Raw genomic sequence first — 25,525 nt, forward strand, 5'->3', positions numbered from 1 at the left:
CCAAGGTCAACCGGAAAATCATGCTCTGAATTCTATCTCTAACTCCTGAGTCCAGAGCCAGTGCTCTGGCTGTCAGTGCACTGACAGCCCAGGCTCCACTGGGTTTTCTCTTCTTCCTGGGCCTATGACACTGTGAGAGGCCTGGAACTGAGGGTAAGAGCAGAGTAAGAACCAAATTAGGGGCAGATTATTCCCTTCCTGCTGTTTACCCCCTGGCAGGGCCATGCCACTTCCACCTTTAGAAAGTCCATACTGGGAACTTCCCTGGTGGCACAGTGGTTAAGAATACGCCTGCCAATGCAGGGGACACGGGTTTGAGCCCTGGTCTGGGAAGATCCCACATGCTGTGGAAACTAAGCGCGTGCGCCCCAACTGCTGAGCCTGCACTCTAGAGCCCGCATGCCACAACTACTGAGCCCATACGCTGCAACTACTGAAGCCACGTGCCTTGAGCCCATGCTCTGCAACAAGAGAAATCACCCAATGAGAAGCCCATGCACTGCAATGAAGAGTAGCCCCCGCTCACCGCAACTAGAGAAAGCCCACGCACAGAAACCAAGACCCAACACAGCCAAAAATTTTTTAAAAAAGAAAGTCCATACTGGCTGCCTCCATTTCCTCAGTTACTTCATCTGAAAGATGGGCATATTGATGTCTACCTAGCAAGGCTTTTGTGAAGATTAGTTTAAAGGAACTGGAATGCCCATGTAGCACATAGTAAGTGCTCAGTATACAAACATTACGTATAACACAAGTGGTAACTGCTGCTGTTACCAGTATTGCCTATACCTCTCAGCCAATCGCCCACTTTTTCACCCTTGCCATTTGGACATCTGTCCACTTCATCTCTCTTGAGGGTTATCATCGGATTTGTCTGTAAGACCAAATCTGGGTTATTCTTTTCTGTTCTGGCCACATACTTTGAGAGAGAGGTTGACCTTGTGTCTATATCTAAAGGTGAACAACTGGGAGGATGAGAGGCTGGAAATCATTTCCTGTTAGGATGCTTAAACAAACTGAAGCTGTTGAGGACGGACAAGAGAAGACTTGAGGGATGGGTATGAACATGGGTCACTAAGGCTGCCTGTCACATGAAGGTGCAGGATGTCCCAGAGCAGGTAGGACCAGGACTGATGTGGCAGCTTCAGGGAGATGCATTTCAGCTCAATGAGAAAGAACTGTCTGCTCCACGAGAAGGGGACAGATGGAATCTGAGCCCGTCTCGCTCCCTCTGCATGACCGTGCTCAGAGCCAGCAGAAGGGGCCTCTTCAAGCTGATTGTGTCACTCTCTTTTACTCCAGGACGGTTCACTGCTGCTCATTTACCCACTAAATAAAGCCCGGATCACTGGCCTGGCGTTTGAGACCCTCCCAGACATGAACCTGTCTCATCCAGGGTTATGTTCCTCCCCCATTACTCTTCCTGACCCAAATGGGCCAATCGCTCTTCCTCAAGCAGGTCTTGCACTTTGCTGTCGCAGAGCCTCACCTCTGCACAATCTCATCTCTGTTTATACCTTTAAGCACCCTCTTCCACCTCCCCTTGTCACTCCTTCCACTACTGCAAGTCCCAGCTCCAAGGTCACTGCCTCCATGAAGCCACCAGTCAGAAGGCCTCGCTCCCTCTTCTGTCTCCTATGGCACCTTACTTGGTACCTCTCTCAGGACACAGACCACTTTCTTCCCAGCAGTAGGGTCAGGTATGTATGTGGCTCATCCTCCACATAAGGCCAGATTTCTGAGAAGAGCAGCCTGCTCTTGTTCATCCTCTCATCCAGCGTGCAGCTCGGCACCAGCATCCAGTGGTTGTTTCTAGATGCTCCTCAGTGTGGAAACTGAATGCCTTCTTCATTCCCAGTGGCTCTTCTTTTTGCATTTATGTCTTATTTGATGCTGTTATACCTCCAATTCCAATTCGCTCCTTCAGATAGCACTGTGAGTTAGGAAGGACAGTTAGCTTCACTCTCTCTTACATAAGAAGAAACTGAGGCTTAGAGAGTTGAGGGGACATTCAAGATCACATGGCAAAAGTAACAAAATTCACCCAGAATCCAGTTCACACCTTCACCACTGACATGTTCTCATTTCCTCTCAATGTCCAGCAGGGCAACCACCCTCACCGCCTGTTGTGGACACCGCGCAGGGCAGAGTCCTGGGGAAATATGTCAGCTTAGAAGGTTTTGCACAGCCTGTGGCTGTTTTCCTGGGAGTCCCTTTTGCCAGGCCCCCTCTTGGATCCTTGAGGTTTGCTCCACCACAGCCTGCAGAACCATGGATCTTCGTGAAGAATACCACCTCTTACCCTCCCATGTAAGTCAAGGTGTGACTCTGGCATCTTCCAGTGGGGATGTTAGCCTCAAAGGGACGCAGGAAGGAGCCAAGGCGATCCTCTGAGTGGCTCATACTTTGTTCTGGAATCCTAAGATATTGTAGATCCTTACAAACATTTCAGAACTCTCACAGCATTCTAGAGCCCTTTATTCAACTAATATTTATTGAGCAACTTTGCCAGGCATTTTCTAGTTTCCTGGAATCTATTAGTGAACAGAACAAAGATCCCACCTTCATGGAGCTTGCATTCTAGCAGGGGCAGATAGATAGTAAACAATATGCAAATTAGTACATAGACTATACAGTATGTTAGAATATGATAAGTGCTGTGGAAAAAAATAGAAAGTTGAGCAGGTGAGGGGTTTCAAAAGTAATGATTCTGTTAACCTAAAACAATAAAACAACCAGATATTTTACCAGCAAAACCAGAGATTTATTTGGGAGCAGCAAAGAATCACAATTGGGGACATGCAACTATGGCAAACCACATGCAAGTCTGGTAAAAGGAAAGGAAACTCTTTTATAGAGGCAAAGGGGAAGTTAGAAGGCACTGTTATAAACAAAAAGTCCATTGGAGGAAACTGGGAGTTTGTTATGTAGTGGCTTTTAATTGGCTGAGTAATGATAGTCTCTGATTGGCTGAGCTGTTGCCAGGCAAGGAGGAAATCTTTCTTGTGGTAAAGTCGTGTCACTTCTGGTCAGAGGTGCACAGTATGTCTCTTCCTAGGGGGATCTGTATTGAGGTGGAGTGATATCTTCCTGAGATCTCCCCCTCCTCACCTCCAGATTCCATTTTAGTGAGGGTTCTCTTTATTAATTTTCACAGTTCTATTCATTTTCCTTCTTGAACTTTACCATAGTGGGAAGTGAGGTGGGCCAGGAGATGTGTCGATGGGTAGTGCTTTGGGGTGTTGACTGGGCAACTTCTCAACTCCCAAATGTGTCTGGCTACCTAGTCACAAGCAGAACAATGGTTGATGTGTTCTAGTTAGCTGGTCAAGTTGGGCAAGAAGACTCACAACTGTCCCCCAAGGCACCTTAGATGTCTACAAGCATTGATTCAGACCGTATTTGTCTCAGCAAGAGATTTCTAATAATTTCCAGGGTCCTGCCTCTTGCTGAATTTTCTTTTCTTCTTTTCTCTCCTTACTCCCTTCCTTCCTTACTTCTTCCATTCTTTTAAAATAATATTCATTCTTTTTATTTCCTGATTGCAGTTAATATGTTTTATTTATTTTTATTGCAAGTATACATTTAATTTCCTGATTGCAAGTAATACATACTTATTACATAAAAGTGAGAAAATATAGGTAAGTAAAGGTAAGAAAATGAAAATTGTACACCACCGAGCAAGAACTGTTGTTCATATTTTAGATTCTATTTTTCCAGTCTTTTATCTGTTGCATAATTTCTCCTTAAAATGTAATCACATAATTTTCTGTACCCAATTCTAATGTGTGTGTTTTTTCCCCCGCACCAAAAAGCAATTCTCACACACCATATGTGTGTCCAACAATTTAGCTAATTCTAACGCTCTCTTCCTAGAGATAGCATCAGATTCCACAGATTAAGGGCTCAGCTCCACAATAACTCCCTCTGCTTCGATGCCAGTGCCAAGTCCAAGTCGTCACCTATGCTTCTGACCAACTGGCTATAGATTAGAGGTTCCTGTGACCCCCTCCTTAGGTTCTATTAATTTGCCGTAGCAGCTCACAGAACTCAGGAAATTAATTTTCTCACTAGATTACCAGTTTATTATGAAGGATATTAAAGGATACAAGCCACTAGCCAGATGAAGATATCCGTAAGGTGAGGTCCCTAACAAAGGAGCATCCATCCATCCTTCTGGAGTTTGGGACCCAGCACGGTGGCACTTAGAAGAGTTCTGGTTCACCAACCAGGACGCCCTCTGAACCCTGTCCTTTTGGGTTTTATGGAACCCTCATTACATGGACAGGATAATTGAAAGCATTGGTCACTGGTGATTGATTCCTCTCCAGCCCATCTCCCCTTTCCAGAGGGCAGGGGGCTGTGGCGCAAAGTTCCAACCCTCTAATCACATGATTGTTCCTCTGGCAACCAGTTCCTGCTCTGAGATGAAGTCCAAAAGTGACCTCATTAACCCAACAGTCTACACCACTCAGGAGATTTCAAGGCTTTTAAGAGCTCTTCAGGGCTTCCCTGGTGGCGCAGTGGTTGAGAGTCCGCCTGCCGATGCAGGGGACGTGGGTTCGTGCCCCGGTCCGGGAAGATCCCACATGCCATGGAGCGGCTGGGCCCGTGAGCCATGGCCGCTGAGCCTGCGCGTCCGGAGCCTGTGTTCCGCAACGGGAGAGGCCACAACAGTGAGAGGCCTGCGTATGGCAAAAAAAAAAAAAAAAAAAAAGAGCTCCTCAGCAGAAACTGGGCAAAGATCAAATACATATTTCTTCTTATATCACAATATCATATTACATGATACAGATACTTTATTTTATTTATTTATTTTAATTTATTTATTTTTGGCTGAGCTGGGTCTTCGTTGCTGCATGCGTGCTTTCTGTAGTTGCGGCCAGCGGGGGCTACTCTTCGTTGTGGTGCGCGGGCTTCTCATTGCGGTGGCTTCTCCTGTTATGGAGCACAGGCTCTAGGCACGCGGGCTTCAGTAGCTGTGGCACATGGGCTCAGTAGTTGTGGCTCACAGGCTTAGGTGCTCCACGGCATGTGGGATCTTCCCGGACCAGGGCTGGAACCCATGTCCCCTGCATTGGCAGGCGGATTCTTCACCACTGCGCCACCAGGGAAACCCCAAGACAGATACTTTAGATGCCTGTTTTGCTCATGAACGTATATCATGAACATCATTCTATGTCATTAAATATCACACCCCGACATTTAATAGCTGCATTATGTTGCATATTGAATCATAATTTATTTACCGCACCTTTTATTTGGGATTATTAATTGTTCTTGATGATTTTGATAATATAAGTAGCACTGTGATGAATATCCTGTAGCTAAATCTTCATGCATGTTCATAAATATTTTTGGATAAGTTCTAAGAAATAACATTTCCGAGTAAGAGTATTTTTAAAATTTCCCTTCAGAAATACTCCAACTGCACCCCTTTATTTAATATATGAAAACCTCCATTAACTGAATTTTAAACAATGTTTTGGGTTATTAGAAATGATTTTGGGCTATTGAATAGGCAAAATAATGATAATTTTTATTATCTTGTCATTATATATATGATTATTCTCTTTATTCTACATTTATCTGAATACTAGTGACATTGACTTATTTTTCTCTTTTTAAACTTTTGATTGTCTTCTTTTATGAATATTACGCCCCTTGCTTTGGTGATCTGGGGAAAGTTCCCCCGGGATGGAAATCAAGAGTTTATCTTTGGAGCTCTGACTCTGCCAATTGATAGCTGTGTCATCCAAGCACCTCAGTGCTTCAGTTACCACATCGACATACTGGAGGCAGTCGTGCTGTTTTGTGGGGACACTGAGATCTGGAAATGCAGCTTATAATGTCCTTGGAAACATAAGCACTACATAGTATGGTTCTTTCTGGCTGTGTGACCTTGGGCAAATTCTCTAACATCTCTGTGCCTCAGTTTCTCAACTGTAAAATGTGGATAATAATAGAACCTAAATCATGGGGCTGATGTGAAGATTAAATGAGTTAATATATAAGGAGTATTTAAAACAACAGTTGGTGAGAGAGCACCGGAATCACAACTAACTGCTGAACAATCATCGACAGGAAGACACTGGAACTCACCAAAAATATACCCCACATCCAAAGACAAAGGAGAAGCCACAATGAGACGGGAGGAGGGGCTCAATCACAATAAAATCAAATCCCATAACTGCTGGGTGGGTGACTCACAAACTGGAGAACACTTATACCACAGAAGTCCACTCACTGGAGGGAAGGTTCTGAGACCCATGTCAGACTTCCCAACCTGGGAGGCCGGCAACGGGAGAAGGAATTCCTAGAGAATCAGACTTTGAAGGCCAGTGGGATTTGACTGCAGGACTTGGACACGACTGGGGGAAACAGAGACTCCACTCTTGGAGGGCACACACAAAGCAGTGTGCGTATGAGAACCCAGGGGGAAGGAACAGTGACCCCATAGGAAACGGAACCAGACCTACCTTCTAGTGTTGGAGGGTCTCCTGCAGAGGTTGGGGGCGGCTGTGGCTCACCACGGGGACAAGAACACTGGCAGCAGAAGTTCTGGGAAGTACTCCTTGGCGTGAGCCCTCCCAGAGTCGGCCATTAGCCCCACCAAAGAGCCCAGGTAGGCTCCAGTGTTGGGTTGCCTCAGGCCAAACAACCAACAGGGAGGGAACCCAGCCCCACCCATCAGCAGACAAGCAGATTAAAGTTTTACTGAGGTCTGTCCACCAGAGCAACAGTCAGCTCTACCCACCACCAGTCCCTCCCATCAGGAAGCTTGTACAAGACTAAGTCTTAGATAGCCTCATCCACCAGAGGGCAGACAGCAGAAGCAAAAAGAACTACAGTCCTGCAGCCTGTGGAACAAAAACCACATTCACAGAAAGATAGACAAGATGAAAAGGCAGACGGCTATGTACCAGATGAAGGAACAAGATAAAACCCCAGAAAAACAACTAAATGAAGTGCAGATAGGCAGTCTTCCAGAAAAAGAATTCAGAATAATGATAGCGAAGATGATCCAGGACCTAAGAAAAAGAATGGAGGCAAAGATTGAGAAGATGCAAGAAATGTTTAACAAAGACCTAGAAGAATTAAAGAAAAAACAGAGATGAACAATACAATGACTGAAATGAAAAATACACTGGAAGGAATCAATAGCAGAATAACTGAGGCAGAAGAACGGATAAGTGACCTGGAAGACAGAATGGTGGAATTCACTGCCACGGAACAGAATAAAGAAAATAGAATGAAAAGAAATGAAGACAGCCTAAGAGATCTCTGGGACAACATTAAACGCACCAACATTCGCATTATAGGAGCCCCAGAAGGAGAAGAGAGAGAAAAAGGACCCCAGAAAATATTTGAAGAGATTATAGTCGAAAACTTCTCTAACATGGGAGAGGAAATAGCCACCCAAGTCCAGGAAACGCAGAGAGTCCCAGACAGGATAAACCCAAGGAGAAACACGCTGAGACATATAGTAATCGAATGGACAAATATTAAAGACAAAGAAAAACTATTAAAAGCAACAAGGGAAAAATGACAAATAACATACAAGGGAACTCCCATAAGGTTAAGAGCTGATTTCTCAGCAGAAACTCTACAAGCCAGAAGGGAGTGACACAATATATTTAAAGTGATGAAAGGGAAGAACCTACAACCAAGGTTACTCTACCCGGCAAAGATCTCATTCAGATTCGATGGAGAAATCAAAAGCTTTACAGACAAGCAAAGGCTAAGAGAATTCAGCACCACCAAACCAGCTCTGCAACAAGTGCTAAAGGAACTTCTCTAAGTGGGAAACACAAGAGAAGAAAAGGACCTACAAAAACAAACCCATAACAATTAAGAAAATGGTAATAGGAACATACATATTGATAATTCCCTTAAATGTGAATGGATTAAATGCTCCAACCAAAAGACACAGGCTCGCTGAATGGATACAAAAACAAGACCTGTATATATGCTGTCTACAGGAGACCCACTTCAGACCTACGGACACATACAGACTGAAATTGAGGGGATGGAAAAAGATATTCCCTGCAAATGGAAAGCAAAAGAAAGCTGGAGTAGCAATACTCATATCAGATAAAATAGACTTTAAAATAAAGAATGTTACAAGAGAGAAGGAAGGAGACTACATAATGATCAAGGGATCAATCTAAGAAGAAGATATAACAATTATAAATATATATGCACCCAACATAGGAGGACCTCAATACGTAAGGCAAATGCTAACAGCTATAAAAGAGGAAATCGACAGTAACACAATAATAGTGGGGGACTTTAACACCTCACTTACACCAATGGACAGATCATCCAAACAGAAAATTCATAAGGAAACAGAAGCTTTAAATGACACAATAGACCAGATAGATTTAATTGATATTTATAGGATATTCCATCCAAAAATGGCAGATTTACACTTTCTTCTCAAGTGCACGTGGAACATTCTCTAGGATAGATTACATCTTGTGTCACAAATCAAGCCTCAGTAAATTTAAGAAAATTGAAATCATATCAAGCATCTTTTCTGACCACAGCACTATGAGATTAGAAATCAATTACAGGGAAAAAAACGTAAAAAACACAAACACGTGGAGGATAAACAATACATTACTAAATAACCAAGAGATCACTGAAGAAATCAAAGAGGAAATCAAAAAATACCTATAGACAAATGACAATGAAAACATGATGATCCAAAACACAGGGGATGCTGCAAAAGGAGTTCTAAGAGGGAAGCTTGTAGCAATACAATGCTACCTCAAGAAACAAGAAAAGTCTCAAATAAACAATCTAAACTTTCACCTAAAGGAACTAGAGAAAGAAGAACAAACAAAACCCAGAGTTAATAGAAGTAAAGAAATCATAAAGACCAGAGCAGAAGTAAATGAAATAGGAACAAAACAGTAGCAAAGACCAATAAAACTAGAAGATGCTTCTTTGAGAAGATAAACAAAATTGATAAACCTTTAGCCAGACTCATCAAGAAAAAGAGGGAAAGACTCAAATCAATAAAATTAGATTAAAAAGGAGAAGTTACAACAGACACCGCAGAAATACAAAGCATCCTAAGAGACTACTACAAGCAACTCTATGCCAATAAAATGGACAACCTGGAAGAAATGGACAAACTCTGAGAAAGGTATAAACTTCCAAGACTGAACCAGGAAGAAACAGAAAATATGAACAGACCAATCACAAGTAATGAAATTGAAACTGTAATTAAAAATCTTCCAACAAACAAAAGCCCAGGACCAGATGGCTTCACAGGTGAAGTCTATGAAACATTTAGAGAAGAGCTAACGCCCATCCTTGTCAAACTCTTCCAAAAAACTGCAAAGGAAGAAACACTCCCAAACTCATTCTACGAGGCCACCATCACCCTGATACCAAAACCAAATAAAGATACTACAAAAAAAGAAAATTACAGACCGATATCACTGATGAATATAGCCGCAAAAATCCTCAACAGAATACTAGCAATCAGAATCCAACAACACATTAAAAGGATCATACAGCATGACCAACTGGGATCTATCCCAGGGACAAAAGGATTCTTCAGTATGTGCAAACCAATCAGTGTGATACACCATATTAACAAACTGAAGGATAAAAACCATATGATCATCTCAATAGTTGCAGAAAAAGCTTTTGGCAAAATTCAACACTGATTTATGATAAAAACTCTCCAGAAAGTGAGCATAGAAGGAACCTACCTCAACATAATAAAGGCCATATATGACAAACCCACAGCCAACATCATTCTCAATGGTGAAAAACTGAAAGGATTTCCTCTAAGAACAGGAACAAGACAAGGATGTCCACTCTCACCACTATTATTCCACAAAGTTTTGGAAGTCCTAGCCACAGAAGTCAGAGAAGAAAAAGAAATGAAAGGAATACAAATTGGAAAAGAAGAAGTAAAACTGTCACTGTTTGCAGATGACATGATACCATACAGAGATAATCCTAAAGATGCTACCAGAGAACTACGGGAGCTAATCGATGAATTTGGTAAAGTTGCAGGATACAAAATTAATGCACAGAAATCTCTTGCATTCCTATACACTAACAGTGAAAGATCAGAAAGAGAAATTAAGGAAACAATCCCATTCACCATTGCAACAAAAAGAATAAAATACCTAGAAATAAACCACCTAAGGAGGTAAAAGCCCTGTACTCAGAAAATTGTAAGACACTAATGAAAGAAATCAAAGATGACACAATCAGATGGAGAGATATTCCATGTTCTTGGATTGGAAGAATCAATATTGTGAAAATGACTCTACTACCCAAAGCAACCTACAGATTCAATGCAATCCCTATCAAATTACCAATGGCATTTTTTATAGAACTAGAGCAAAAAATCTTAAAATGTGTATGTAGACACAAAAGACCCCGAATAGCCAAAGCAATCTTGAGGGGTAAAACACGGAGCTGGAGGAATCAGACTCCCTGACTTCAGACTATACTACAAAACTACAGTAATCAAGACAATATGGTACTGGCACAAAAACAGAAATATAGATCAATGGAACAGGATAGAAAGCCCAGAGATAAACCCACGCACCTATGGTCAACTAATCTCTGACAAAGGAGGCAAGGATATACAATGGAGAAAAGACAATCTCTTCAAAAAGTGGTGCTGGGAAAACTGGACAGCTACATGTAAAAGAATGAAATTAGAACACTCCCTAACACCATACACAAAGATAAACTCAAAATGGATTAAAGACCTAAATGTAAGAGCGGACACTATAAAATTCTTAGAGGAAAACATAGGAAGAACACTCTTTGACAAAAATCACAGCAAGATCTTTTTTGACCCACCTCCTAGAGTAATGGAAATAAAAAGAAAAATAAACACATGGGACCTAGTGAAACTTAAAAGCTTTTGCACAGCAAAGGAAGCCACAAGCAAGACAAAAAGACAAACCTCATAATGGGAGAAAATATTTGCAAATGAAGCAACTGACAAAGGATTAATCTCCAGAATTTACAAGCAGCTCATGCCGGTCAATATCAAAAACAAACAACCCAATCCAAAAATGGGCAGAAGACCTAAATAGACATTTCTCCAAAGAAGGTATACAGATTGCCAACAAACACATGAAAGGATGCTCAACGTCATTAATCATTAGAGAAATGCAAATCAAAACTACAATGAGGTATCACCTCACACCAGTTAGAATGGGCATCATCAAAGAATCTACAGACAACGAATGCTGGAGACGATGTGGAGAAAAGGGAACCCTCTTGCACTGTTGGTGGGAATGTAAATTGATGCAGCCACTATGGAGAACAGTATGGAGGTTCCTTATAAAACTAAGAATAGAACTACCATACGACCCAGCAATCCCACTACTGGGCATATACCCTGAGAAAACCATAACTCAATAAGACACATGCACCCCAATGTTCATTGCAGCACTATTTACAATAGCCAGGTCATGGAAGCAACCTAAATGCCCATCAACAGATGAATGGATAAAGAAGTTGTGGTACATATATACAATGGAATATTACTCAGCCATAAAAAGGAATGAAACTGGGTCATTTGTTGAGACGTGGATGGATCTAGAGACTGTCATACAGAGTGAAGTAAGTCAGAAACAGAAAAACAAATATCGTATATTAACAGATATATGTGGAATCTAGAAAAATGGTACAGATGAACCGGTTTGCAGGGCAGAAATAGAGACAAAGATATGGAGAACAAACGTATGGACACCAAGCGGGGAAAGCACACTGGGGAGTGGTGGTGTGACAAATTGGGGGATTGGGATTGACATATATACACTAATATGTATAAAATAGATAACTAATTAGAACCTGCTGTATAAATAAATAAAATTTAAATGATAAAAAAAAATCTCCTATTAGGGCAACCAATAGTTCTTGCCTGTGATGGGTTGATGATAGAATTTTAGCATGTCAGTGCTGCAGGACCCTTATGGAAATCACTCCCCTCATTTACACAGAGGAGCAGACTGGGGCCCAGAGCAGGCAAAGAATTCACCTAAGGAAACCCAGCAAATTAGGCTGAGTCATGGGCTTCCCTGGTGGCGCAGTGGTTGAGAGTCCGCCTGCCGACGCAGGGGGCACGGGTTCGTGCCCTGGTCCGGGAAGATCCCACATGCCGCGGGGTGGCTGGGTCCGTGAGCCATGGCCTCTGAGCCTGCGCGTCCGGAGCCTGTGCTCCGCAACGGGAGAGGCCACAACAGTGAGAGGCCCGCGTACCGCAAAAAAAAAAAATTAAGCTGAGGCAGGACTAGAGCGTAGTTCCCCTAAAGCTGCCCCACAAATATTTCACCTCTGACCTGTTGTAGGCCGTAAATAACTGACGTTTGGGTGATTTCTCCTGGTTTATGGAAGTCTCCTGTGGACTAGAACATGTTTCCCTGTTGGCAGAATATGGTCACCCTATAGCGGGCATCATACAGCGCCCAGCGGAGAGCTGGTCTGGACCCAGGGCCTGCAGGAAATGGTCCTTTCCCAGGCCCAGCAGCATATAGGCAGCCTCCTTCCTTGACTCAGGGCATCCCAAAGGCCCCAGGAAGGGAAGAGGGTCAGGCCTCACCATACCTGGTCCTGGGAGACCTTGGTGAGCCTGAGAAGCCCCCATCAGATGCCCCTAGTAGCCTCCTACCTAACCCAGTGTCTTGAGTCTGGTGAGAACAACTCTATTTACTGCCCTAAACCTGCCAGTCCAAGACCTGGCCTGACCACAGGAGACATCTCCTTGGTCAGCTCTGATTGAACTTCAAGAATTCATTTCTCTCCTTGCCTCTCCCAGGTGCTCCCAAGACCCAGTGGCGGGGCAAGTGATCTCAGAGCTCTTTACCAACAGAAAGGAGAACATTAATCTCAGGTTTTCCGAAGACTGTCTTTACCTAAATATTTACACTCCTGCTGACTTGAGGAAGAGAAGCAGGCTGCCGGTAAGCAGTGGGAACAAATGGTCAAGGCTGGTGTAGACTGGAGGGGGATGAAGGCAGTGTTGGGTTGGGGCGCCTTGGACCAAGGCTGTTCCAGGGACCCCAGGGCTTTCTTTACCACCACAGCCAAACCTGACGTCAGGAAACACAGGTTTTCCACACCTCAGTTTCCCATAGTGACAGACATAGGGCCTCTGGGGGAGTTTGGAATCTGATACCCAGGGTGGCTAAGACATAATTTCCAATAAAGTCAGAGCTGGAAGGAATCTTGGAGATAAGCCAACAACCCAACCGTTCTGTTACAGATAGAGAAACTGAAGCCCAGTGAGGGGAAGGCGAGGTCACAGTAGGGTTGGCAGGACTAGAGCACGGGTCTCCTGATCTCAAGTCACGCTCTTTGACACACACACACTAGCAAGTGGAGCCTGTGGGTGGCCTTTCCTCAGCACACAGAGACCTTCTCTGACAAACTTTCAGTGTCTCAGTGTCACAGGTGGAGGGCGCAGAGCCTGGAGCAACAGAGAAGCACTTTCCTTTGCCTTTGCCAACTATCAAGATTTTATTGTAGATAATTTTACTTCCTAATTGTCTTTCGCACAAGCTGATGACCCAGGGAATCAGCATTTCCAGAATAAATGGAAGCCCAGAGATGGGGCAGCCTTCCAGACTGAGGCTGGAGGGTGGGGCTGGTCTGCTGGGAAAGGAGGGGTCAGTGGGGTAGAGACAGGCGGGGTGTGAGCACCCAGCCATCTCCCAGGAACACTTCTGGCATGGTGCCCAGATGTGGAGGAGGGCATCTGTGAACTTGTGACTAGAAGGTGGCCCTGCATATACTGGGCTCAAAGAGGTGGGGACAATTGTTAATTCATTCATTCATGCATTCATTCATTCGCCTAGTACATACTCAGCGCCCCCATATGCATGGCTAGAATTGGGGGTTAAGAGAAAGGAGGAACATAAAACCATGACCACACATCCCCTGCCTTCGAGGATCTTAGCACAGGGTTGCACAGAGCTGGCTCCTTCAGCAAATCACTGCTGGCCAGCCCTTGGCTCAGCCTGGACTCAGAGGTGACTGCACACTCAGTCCCTCTGCCCGGAGGTAGGCAGGGGTCAGAGATGTAGGAGGAGCAGGGGCTCCAGGAACCTGAAGCTGGAGAACCTCTACTATGGACACAGGCTCTGGAACTGCAGGGTCTGGGTGTAAATCCTGGTCCTGCCTTTTACTAGCTGAGAGACCTGGCTCTGTTTCCTCAAATCAGGGATAATCACACACAAGTGTTCAATGATGAATATCAAGATTTATGTCAGTGTCTGACACAGCACACGAGGCAAGTCTTGCTGATGCATTAGTTAGAGTTGAAGGGAAGAAATTCCTCCTGCCCCAACAGCCAGCCTACTGCACCGTGGCCATTGGCTGCCATGTGCTGGGCAGCTCAACATGTGGACTCTGGAGCCAGACTGCCTGGGTTCAAGTCCTGCCTCCACCACCTGTTAGCTGCGTGACCTCAGGGTGGTTAAGTGCCTCAGTTTTCCTGTCTGTGAAATGGGACAATAGTAGTCCCTATCTTGTGGATGGTTTATTTTTAAATGCTTAGAGCAGTACTTGACACATAGTTCATGTATGAGTTCTTTGATTTTTTTATTAACAAAATCATTATACTATTATTTTAGCCATTCTCACTTTCTTGCTATGTGAACTCTTTAAATTCAGGGCCATGCATTATGAATTGTCATGTCCACTCTCATCCTTAATTCTTACCACAGTCCCTGGTAGGTTTTCAAATCATATTCGTCAGATGATTGAAGACTTCTTAGAGGAGGTGGCTTTTAGGCTGGGCTTTGGAGGATGGGTGAGATTTGGGGAGCAGAGGAGGCAGTGGAAAGGCCTATTAAGAAGAGGTACCACCCAGGGCGTGTGCTTCTTGACATGGTCATCATTCACATGAGAAGTTTATTTCACCACACAAAAGGTAACTAAGGTGAAGCTGAAATAAGCTTCTAACCGAGGGCTGTTGCGTGCAGAGTGTGCTGAGCTGCGTGAAGGGTCCGGGAGTGAGGACTGTGGGAGTGTTGGGGAGAAGATGGCGCTCTTAGCCTTGGCTGTTCCCATGATGATGTTCTCAGCATGAAGAGCACTGGCAGGAGGTGGCACTGAGGCAGGGGAGACAGGCAGGGGCAGCCAGGGTGCACTGAGTGGGGTGGTGGCCTGGGCCACAGCTGGGAGAACGGGTAGATGACCAAACCAGACAGCCTCTTGAGGTCTTTCCCAGCTCTGCTTCCTATGCCCTGTATGGTTGCTTCCTCCGCATCCAGGTGATGGTGTGGATCCATGGAGGAGGTCTGATGTTGGGCGGAGCATCAACCTATGATGGGCTGGCCCTCTCTGCCCATGAAAACGTGGTGGTGGTGACCGTTCAGTACCGCCTGGGCATCTGGGGATTCTTCAGGTAAGACACTGGACTCTCCTCACGGCACATTGACCCTCAGTGTGGGAGTGCTAGGACCCCACTCTGGTCATGCAAGCCCTCAAAGGGATCTTTGCTAGGTTCCCTACTAAGACATGCAAGTCCCCTCATAATTGGGCTCTACCTACCTTCTCCTTCCCCAGCCACCCTGGTCCACTTACCTGCATGTAAAATGCCTAATCTGCCTGACAAACTCCTGTTATTCCTGCAAAACCCAACCCAAATGTTACCTCGTCTGAAATGCTCATCTCTTTTTCACCTGTGCTGCCCAGCATGTTGCATACCTATAAGGTGACAGTTAACATGCAGCGCAGCAGTTAGAGGCGTATACATCTTACCTCATGGGGAAGGAAGGAAGGAGCAGACTCACGTGGGAGCTCCGTAAAGTCTTGTAGGTGGAGGAACGGGTGGCTGGAACTTGGAGGCTGTAACGAGCACCTGACTCTAGTGGACACGTCTACTGAGAGGAGCGTAGGGCCCACTCACCCCATTTCCTTCGTGGAGTTTGGCACATGCATGAGCGAAGGCTCGAGTCTCCTCCATGGAGTGTCCGTGGGGACAGGAACTGGACTTCCTGCAGGCACAGTTACTGAGCCTTTTCTGAATGCACCAGCCCCAGGACCTCTTACCCTCAGATGGCTGGTGGGTGGGCTGGGGGAGGGGTGGTCATCTCACTGGAAAGACCTATGAGCTGGAGGAGGGCTGTCCCAGGCGAGTCGCGTCCCGGGATGTGTCATCTTCACTGAGACTCCTCATGTCCTTCCCCCGTGGCCCACGGCTGCTCCCAGTTACAGTATAACTGCATACACTCCCCCCTCCCTCTCCCCCAGGCTCTCCTCTACCACGTCAGTCAGGGTTTCACCCCACCAGACACCACACTGCTCTGGTCCAGGTCACCAGCGGCCCAGCCTTGGCAGCAACCGCACGTCACCCCTCAAACCTTTTTGAAAAATTTCCTTCTCTTGGCTCCTGGCCACCTCCTCCCTCATGGCAGCTCCTTCTCGGCCCCTCCTGGACCCTCCCCTCCCCATCTCAGCCTCTGTGTGCATCTTCTTCTCTGTCCCACTGGTTCCCTGAGTGACCTCAGGGGGCACTTCCAGGCTCCCTATTTTTAGCCCATTTCTCCTTTGAAACCCGCAGGTACATCATTAACTACCTCCTGCCATCCCCACGGGACACCTGAGGGCACCTCTCCCTTCCACGGACAAACTTAACCCTTGACTCCCGATGCCCCTGCCCCAAACCCTCCTCCTTTCTCCACAGGGCCTCCTGCTCAGCTGCAGGCAGCTCCACCCTTCCAGTTACTCAGGATAAAAGCCTGGGGCCACTTGGATTCTTTTCTTTTTCTCACACCCCACATCCAGTCACCAGCAAATCCTCTTGGCTCCACTTTTACAATATGTTCAGAATCCAGCCACTTCTCACCTCCGCCCTTGTAGTCGCCCTGTTCAAAGCACTCTGTGCCTCTCCCCTGGATTGTTGTAATAACACCTACTTCTATAACCCTGCTATTTTACACCGTGTCTGATCCTCACAGTAGCCAAAGTGATCATTTAAGACATAAGTGGAATCATGTCATCCCTGCAATGGCTTCCTAACTTACTCAAGATGACATTGACATCCTTACCGAGGCCCTCAGGGCCCTCTGTAGCTGTAGGTCCTAGGCTCACACTTTTGTTCACTGGATGCCGGGGCCTTTGCATGTGCTGTTTCTTCTGCCTGGAATTCCCTTTGGAATTGTAGAATAGTAGATGCTCCATAAATAGATGTGGGATGGATGTATAGAGCGCTACAGCGGAACAATGCTGCAGGATGGGAGGCAGGTGAAGACCCCAGTGTCAGGGCTCTGGAAGCCCAGTCTCTTGCAGAAGGCTCACCCAGACCCCCAGCCCCATCTGTGGTCCTGAGAGCCCTGCTGTGACATGTCTGCTCTCAACGCCACCCTGTTCTCTTACAGCACAGGGGATGAACACAGCCGGGGGAACTGGGGTCACTTGGACCAGTTGGCCGCACTGCACTGGGTCCAGGAGAACATTGCCAACTTCGGAGGGGATCCAGGCTCTGTGACCATCTTTGGAGAGTCAGCAGGAGGGGAAAGTGTCTCTATTCTTGTAAGTGTTTCTGGCCCTGATGTGGCTACCGATGGGACCCCTTGCAGACCAGCCAGTCTAGTCATGGGACCTGGATTCAAGGCTGACCCTACTCTGTGCAGCATCAGATGGTGGAAAGTTATGGCCAAACTCTCCTTGGACCGCAGGAAGCTCAGAGCTCAGCTTAGCATCCTGGGGCCATATCTCCAGCCACGGCTGCAACGGAGACATTCCTCCTGTCCTGTGTTGGTTGAGCTCTTACTCTCCTTCCTAATCATTTTACTATTAGTACTCACCTCACTCCTCTTGGGTAGTAGGGGTGGGTGTAAATTCTGGATAAGAGGAGGCAACCATGAAGTTGGGTGCAATGTCATTATTTGGCTTGAAGCCAGATCTACAATTCAAGGGGACACGAACACTAAGAACAGGTCAGAGGCCTCCTCTGGGGAGGTCTGATGGCTTGTTCATGCTCAGGAAGGAGGGCAGCAGCCTCTGGGGCTGAGGATGGAGCTGGGCTGGGGGAGGAGGGGTAGAGAGAGGAAGGAGGATGGAAGGGGGCATGGGACCCGGGAAACGGAACACAGACACGACCTGGGAGCCTGATGTGGGAATGGCAGTTGGGAGACACCGAGGGAAGCAAAGGTGGAAAACCAGATTAGAAGGCGCTGGGAGCTGTTAGAAACCCTCCAGCTGCCTCACAGTTGAGCAGAGGGTTAACACTATTACTGTATTTTTAAAACATATGTTGGATTCATAGTTGAATCTTCAGAGGAAAATATTTTTATTTTATAAAATGGAGAAAAAAGAAAAGCATGGATAACTCTCCCCAAATAAAAATTCATCCACAATCCTATTAGCCAGGGATTGTCACCATGGACAGTTTTATTTTTCTAGTCTTTTTTCCATGAATCTATCTATCTATCTATGTATCTATCATCTATGATCTATCTACCTATCTACCTGTATCTATGAATTTTTAAACAAAAAAACTTCCTTAATATTATAACACAAATATTTCCCTCACCATTAGCTATTCTTTCATATTTTTTGTGTGTATAGTCGAGTATAGTATAGTATTTCATTGTAAGAATGAAAAATACCTTATTTACCCAATGTCATATATTAGAACCTTGTGTTATTTCCAGTTTTTACTGTTATAAATAACATGAACATTTTAGAGATTTTTGTGTGCCTCCATGATCATTTTCCTTAAAATAAATCCTAAGTAATGCAAATGGGGAATCAGAACTGTGCCTTTAAAGTGTTGCTAGGAATTGCTGAGCTGCCTTTCAGATACTTTGATTGTTATAATCAGTGTGTGCCACACACTTCCTGTTTTGTCCTTCACTCTGCTCCTGGCTCCTTCCAGCTGAGGTTTTCTTGCAGAAGCCAGGCCCCATGGTCTCCAGGGGAACAGCCCAGGACAGGGCTGTGGATGGGGGTAGCTCTTGAAGACCCCTCCCCATGAGCATAAACTCCCTTTCTCGCCACCCTTCTCCCAGGTGTTATCTCCCCTGTCCAAGAATCTCTTCCACCGGGCCATCTCTGAGAGTGGTGTGGCCCTCACTTCTGTCCTGGTCAAGAAGGACATGAAGGCCACAGCTAAGGTAGGTCTCACACTGGACTGTCCCCACACCCTTTGCTCTGCTCTCCTGGAGTTGTCAGGGGTCTTTCTTGCTGTGGGAGCCAGTTGACATCCTCAAAGAATCACAGAAGTGAGGGTGGCTGAGGAGGGAGGGCAAGGATACACCTCATCCCACCTCCACCTTCTACTGCTGAGCAAACTGGGGCAGAGAGCAGAAGCACTTGCTAGGGTCAGCAAGTGATCAGAGCAGAGCCAGACTCAGGCTCATGACTCTGGACTGCCAGCCCCCATGCACGGTCCACTGAACACGCTTCCCAAAGTGTTCCAGGTGGGGTGCTGGCCTGGACAGTGGTCAGTGAACTGTCACCCTATCTTGCCTCGCTCAGGGTCTGAAATCTGATGAACTCATTGGCACCATGTGGGCCTGGAGTGGATTCTCCTTGGGGGCTTGTGCCTGGAGTGGGTTCCTGAAGAATTCATTCATTGATTCATTCGTTCACTCAACAAATAGTTTTGATATAATCTGACACCTCGCAACCTCATGAAGCTTCTGTTATAATTGAGGAGACAGATTAATAATTATATAATTGCACAACTTACAAAATGTCAACTGTGACTAGAGCAATAGAGGAGAGATACCTGATGTCATAACAGAATCCAAAAGGAGCACTTAGTCCAGTGGACAGGGGGAGGTTTTCAGGAAAGGCTTCATGAAAAAAAATGATCAACGTGTTGAGATGAGAAGGATGAGCAGTAAATTACTTGGTAAGAAAAGAATATCCAGGAAGAGGGAGCAGCCTGTGCAAATGTCCTGTGGCAGGAGCAGGTATCTCAACTGAGAGAGAGCGAGAAATGCTGCTGTGGCCAGAGCAGAAAGAGCAGACGGAACCTGGAGTGAAGTGGGGATGGAGCCATCGGCAGGGCCATGCTGCAGAGGACCTGGTGAGGACTTTGTCTTATTTGGAGAGTGTTAGGAAGCCAAGGAAGGGTGAGCAACAGGGAGGCTCTGCTGAGGAGTGTGCGCTGGAGTCACTGATGTGGAGCGATTCCGTCGGGCTGTGAGAGCTGGTTAGGTGGACGGGTGGGGGCAGCAGCCAGACCTAAAGGGACTGACTGGTAAGCAGGAGGGGAGGAGATAAGACACCAAGAATTTTAAAAATTGTTGAGACTGTTTTTCAGAATTCTTTGGCTATTAACAGCAGAAGCCCATTGATCAGGCTTAAGTCAAGAAGGGGGAGTTTATTTAAAGGAAACAAAGGTGGCAGAAATGGTACTGGATTTTGCTGTCACACAGGACCAGAAATTGGCAGAATGAAGAATCCAAGACTCATATTCTTGTCCTCTCTCTCTCTCTCTCTCTCTCTCTCTCTCTCTCTCTCCGCTCTACTTCTTCATGTCCCTTTTTATTTAATTTTTCACCAAATACATACTGAGCATTGATTGTATGTCAGACACTGGACCAGGCTCTGGGCAGCCCATGTGCACTCTCCATGGTCCCGCCATCATGGAGCCTGATTTCTCTCCTTCTGCATCTTCCCCTCTGGCTGCACTTTGCAAGTGTCTAGCCTGAGGCCAAAAGGCTATTAACTGGATGAGCTGAGATTTGAAATTAGTGGGATTCTGGATTCCATGCTCTCAAGCCCCACCCCGCGCTGCCTCTCTTTAGATGTTCAGCTTTGAGGTCATTGTGTCCACTTGAACAGAGATAAGGCAGCAGAGGCTGAGGAGTATAATTGGCACGTCTGGGATCCAGGACATACTGGTCTAGAGTATCTTCGCTACCATGTGTTGACTTCAGAAATTGAGGTTGGAACAGAACATCTCTTTATTGATGGAGGGAAGAGACAGGGCTTTTGAATTCTGCTGTCACCTGTGATCTCTGCAGAAAATTGCTGTCTTTGCTGGGTGTAAAAGCACCACCTCAGCTGTCCTTGTTCACTGCCTGCGCCAGAAGACAGAGGACGAGCTCTTGGAGGTAACGCTGAAGATGGTGAGTGCATCCACTCTCATAGCCACACAAGCTCCCCGTCCTGTGAACATGGCCCCAGGCTTCGTCATTTCACCTATCCCCTTGCCCTGGAAAAACTACCTGGGACAGTTTCTCACCTCTCAAGAGCAGTGTCAGACTGGATCTGAATGGGGAATTTCCTTCTTTCTTTTTTATTATGGAATAACTCAGATGTTAGCAAAGACAAAAAATAACATAATGAACAACTGCGTAATAACTCCTCATATCTATCAAAACTTACTTTTTCCAATCTTGTTTTTCTGATAGATTTTTTTATATGTGACTATTTTCTTTATTGTAAATATATATGTGTCACATACAATTTACCATTTTAATCATTTTAAGTGTACAATTCAATGGCATTAATTACACTCAGTACTGTGCAACCATCACCACTATTTCCAAAACTTTTCATCATCCCAAACAAAAAATCCCTACCTCTTTAAACAGTTACTCTGTCTTCTCCCCTTCCCCCCAGTCTCTGGAAACCTCTAATCTACTTTCTGTCTATGAATTTGCCCATCCTAGATTCATTCATATAAGTGGAATCTGATAGATTTTTAAGAAATTAAACATTACACATTCTCAGAGGTGATTACCATCCTGAATTTTGGGGAATGGGGTTATTCAGAACAAAGCTTTTCAGAAAGGTTGTCACAATTGTCTTGGTTAATTTAGAAACCACCTCAATTATCATCCAGTGGTGGCCCAATTTTCTAGATTTTCTGCACGTCTGCCTCAGTAGTGATTCTCACATAATCGTATATCTACCCATTCATCCACCCAACCATCCATCCACCTATTCATCCATCCATTCATTCATCATCTTATTATACATCTGTCCATCCACCAGTGAATCCAATTCATCAGTATCTTTGATGAAAATCTAATGTCAACTCATCTATAACATTCATTCATCTGTTATCAATCATTCATATATCTGTATTTCATCATCCATCTCTCTAAAATCAGTGACCCGTCCATCACCTAGTCTGCTAGCTATCATCCATCTATCCACTTATCCCCCCAACTCAATACTCCAAGTATTGACTAATTCCCTCCACCCATCCATCTGTCTTTGCTAAGTGTATGCGGGGAGGTAACAGCGTGGGTGATGCAGACATAACTGGATATAGTCCCTGCTCATAAGGAACTATTCAAGGAGAAACACGCCCCTATACTTAGTGGATTAAGTGTGGTGGGAATACAGAGAGGGGACGCATTCATTATAGTAAAAGCAGGGATGCTTCACAGAGAAGGTGACATTTCAGGATTGGTGGATGGCTATGGTAGTGGGTCATCACAGGAAGCTACAGCACAACAGATACCCAGAGATCACCACTTATAAGATCCGCTTATAAGGGGAGAGTCTGGACCCTGGACCCCTGAGGATGCTTCTGGACCCCCAGCGGCCAGCCTCCAGCACTGGAGTCTGCTCTGTTTCCATGGGTTAAGTCCAAGGTAGCCTTGGATCCTGGCTTCTCAGGCTCAAATAAGGTGACCAATGTGCTCAAAGATAAAAACACAACTGTTTTCTGATGCCTGGAAAGAGGTAAATTTATTTCAGCAATTCTCCATGTGGCACAAGAGATCCGCTTATAAGGGGAGAGTCGGTGACTTTGGGAGAATCCAGAGAACCTAAGAGCCCATGTTATCCTTCTGAGATCTTCTGAGATCACGTGGAAGTGTTTCCATGATTATCCTCTCTCCCCAATAACACACGTGGGTGTGCACGCGCACACACACACACCTGGATTGCGGGGCTACAACCCATAACGGAGGGACCCTTACTGGGACTTCCTGCATACTGGTCAGGACTGTTAGCTGCAGTGTCACAATAAAATCAGCACAATCTTGGTGAACTCACAACAAAGAGAAGCATGGGGTGGGGTGAATTTCAGTGAGCTTGTATGAGTCAGGATTTTCTAATGCAGGAGGAGAAAACTCATCTCGAAGTGACTTGAGAAGAGAAAGGTGTATGTTGTAACAGAATCTTCAGGTAACTAACTGAAAAGTCCAGGAGTTGATGGCTTCAGGCATGTCCGGATCCAGATGCACATATGATATCATCAAGACTCTGTCTCTATCCCTCAGCTTTTTACCTCTCTGTGTTGGCTTTACTCTCAGGCAGATTTGTCCCCTGGGGAGGTTAGACAACAACAGTATTCTAGACTTACATCCTATCTGCTTAGAAACCCTCTTTCCCAATAATTCCAGCAAAAGTTTTAGGTAAACTCTATTGAACTCACATGGGCACATGTCCATCCCTGAAGTAATCCCTGTCTTCAGGGAGATGGTGCACCTCAGGTCACATATAGATGCCTGGAATCATGGAGTGAGACTGGGGAAGAGGGAGTCCCCCAAAGGAAAATTGGGATGTTTTTGCCTGGAGGAACAAGAAGAGGAAATGGGTGCAGGGCAGGGCAGGCACAAGCAGCAGTCCTCTCCAGAGCTCCCCTCGCCCATCCCATACCTGCACCCTGTGCTCATGCCCAGGGGAGCTGGTGCCCTGCCCACTTCCTTTCAGCCCAGCCAGGGTGGCACCAGGAGGGAGGACTTGATACCTTTGACGCACAGCTCACAGGATCAGCTTTGCTCTCAGGAAGCCTTCTCACCCACAGCCTCTGCCTTTGTCTTCACAGAAATTTTTCACTCTTGATTTACACGGAGACCCCAGAGAGGTAAGATGCTTACAAGAACTGACTGTAGATGGAGAGATGCATATAGATATACACACCCTTCAAATTAAATACACATTATGTTATATAGTTTATACCAACTTGAGTGAAGATCTGCCCGCATCACCTAACCACTGTTGGCCCTGGTCAGAGTTCTGCCCTCTGGGGTCCACAGACTTAGCCCCCTTTGTTAGGACCCTGAGTGTGTGGCCACCGCCCATGGGCACGCAGGTCTGCGATGCCGGCTGTGAGCTCAGGCAGGTGGAGAGGGGGACACGGGTGTGACCTCGAAGGGGAAGCACAGACGCGACGCTGCCCTCTTCCCCAGAGCTCTCCTTTCCTGCCCACCGTGCTTGACGGAGTGCTGCTGCCAAAGATGCCCGAAGAGATTCTGGCTGAAAAGAATTTCCACCCCGTTCCCTACGTCGTGGGAATCAACAAGCAGGAGTGTGGCTGGATTCTGCCGATGGTGAGAAAGTGCAGGCCTCTTAGACTCGCCTCCCCTGCCCGTCACATCACCCCTCCCATCTCTGGTCACAGGACCCCTCCTTCTGCGCACCCCCCTCTGGGACCTTCATACACCTTGACATTTCCGTGGAAACCTTCTCCATGATGGCCCAGCTGTCACCTGGGTGGTGCGGCCCTGGGGACCCACATCCCCACACACTCTCTGCTTGTCCTCCCATCCAAGAATCCTGAAATGTCAGTGCCAGGAGGGCTGGTAGAGATAATCATTGGGCAGATGAGAAACCCAAGGCCTGGAAAGGGGAAGGGGCTTGGGAGTTAAGGAGAGTGAGGCCCTGGGACCTGCAGCCTCTCCCCTGGGCTTGGTGCTTTCATAGTTTCTCCATAAATTCCACCCACCCACACCTCACACTCTCATTCATCTAACTGGAAACATTCAAAGGAGCCTGCTTCCTCCTGAGTTAAAATTGACTTCTAAAAGTTAGGAAGTACTTTCCCTTCTGCCAAAGATAAACAAAGCCGGACACTAGTTGAAGTGGTAACAGATTTGATTCAGATACACCCTTGCTGTAGGGAAAAGATCAATTGTGAACTGAACCCAAGGCCGGGGCTCGGGGAGGATTATCCGTGTAACTGGGCCACCTGGATTTGTTAGCTGGCATTTATCTGGAGAAGAAACAAGCTTCTGTCTTTATGACAGGAGGCCGTGGTGTAAGTAGAAGCAAGGCTCCCACTGAAGTTAGGCCTTTATCTTTCCACAGGGACTGGGGGAGAGAGCAAGAATTACCCCCTGAATGTTTGCTTTTCATAGAGATGGCTCTCAGGTCCTTGAGAAAACAGGTTGGAGCAGTGTTTTTACATCCCAAAGGGCAGAAAAAGGACTTATAATAACAAGGTTTTAAAGTAACTGCACTAAGAATGGGTTCAGGGACCTACCTGCCCATCACCAGGTTTTGGCTCTAGAGCAAACGGTAAATGTTCCTGGCAGCACACAGCTTTATAAGGGGGCCTGGGGACAGGGCCTTAAGCTGCTTGTGGCCGTGCTAGAGTTTGGTGAAGTCACTTAGTGCAGAGTTTTGATGCAGTTGTTATGTGCAGAGTTCTGCAGTTCTTCAGAATGATTTCAGAGGTTATACCAAAGGACCAAAACCATAATGGCAGGATTTGGGGCTTTCTCAGTTATCTAACACAGGCGGGGTATTTGTGAGGTCTGTGTCTTCTGCCCCAGAGCCCTCTACTTCAACACTTGGCTGGCTGAAACCTTCCCTCTCTGTCTTGATG

The 25,525-nt window shown here is 45.9% G+C and overlaps 1 protein-coding gene across 1 annotated transcript in view; it reads left to right on the plus strand.

Moving 5' to 3' along the window:
- Positions 1 to 1,091: 1,091 nt before the first annotated feature.
- CES1 (carboxylesterase 1) overlaps positions 1,092 to 25,525 on the plus strand; it is a 32,806-nt gene continuing 8,372 nt past the window's right edge. Inside the window, exons 1-10 of the mRNA XM_089902474.1 lie at positions 1,092 to 1,118; positions 1,303 to 1,459; positions 2,103 to 2,310; positions 12,809 to 12,953; positions 15,267 to 15,400; positions 17,376 to 17,529; positions 19,011 to 19,115; positions 20,979 to 21,083; positions 23,744 to 23,782; positions 24,108 to 24,248. Of these exons, the coding sequence (XP_089758600.1) occupies positions 1,092 to 1,118; positions 1,303 to 1,459; positions 2,103 to 2,310; positions 12,809 to 12,953; positions 15,267 to 15,400; positions 17,376 to 17,529; positions 19,011 to 19,115; positions 20,979 to 21,083; positions 23,744 to 23,782; positions 24,108 to 24,248 (1,215 nt within the window). The remainder of the gene's footprint in view (positions 1,119 to 1,302; positions 1,460 to 2,102; positions 2,311 to 12,808; positions 12,954 to 15,266; positions 15,401 to 17,375; positions 17,530 to 19,010; positions 19,116 to 20,978; positions 21,084 to 23,743; positions 23,783 to 24,107; positions 24,249 to 25,525) is intronic.

This window comes from Delphinapterus leucas, chromosome 20, assembly GCF_059928025.1.
Source record: "Delphinapterus leucas isolate spDelLeu-1000000601 "Yukka" chromosome 20, BTC_Dleu_Yukka2, whole genome shotgun sequence".
Lineage (NCBI taxonomy): Eukaryota > Metazoa > Chordata > Mammalia > Artiodactyla > Monodontidae > Delphinapterus > Delphinapterus leucas.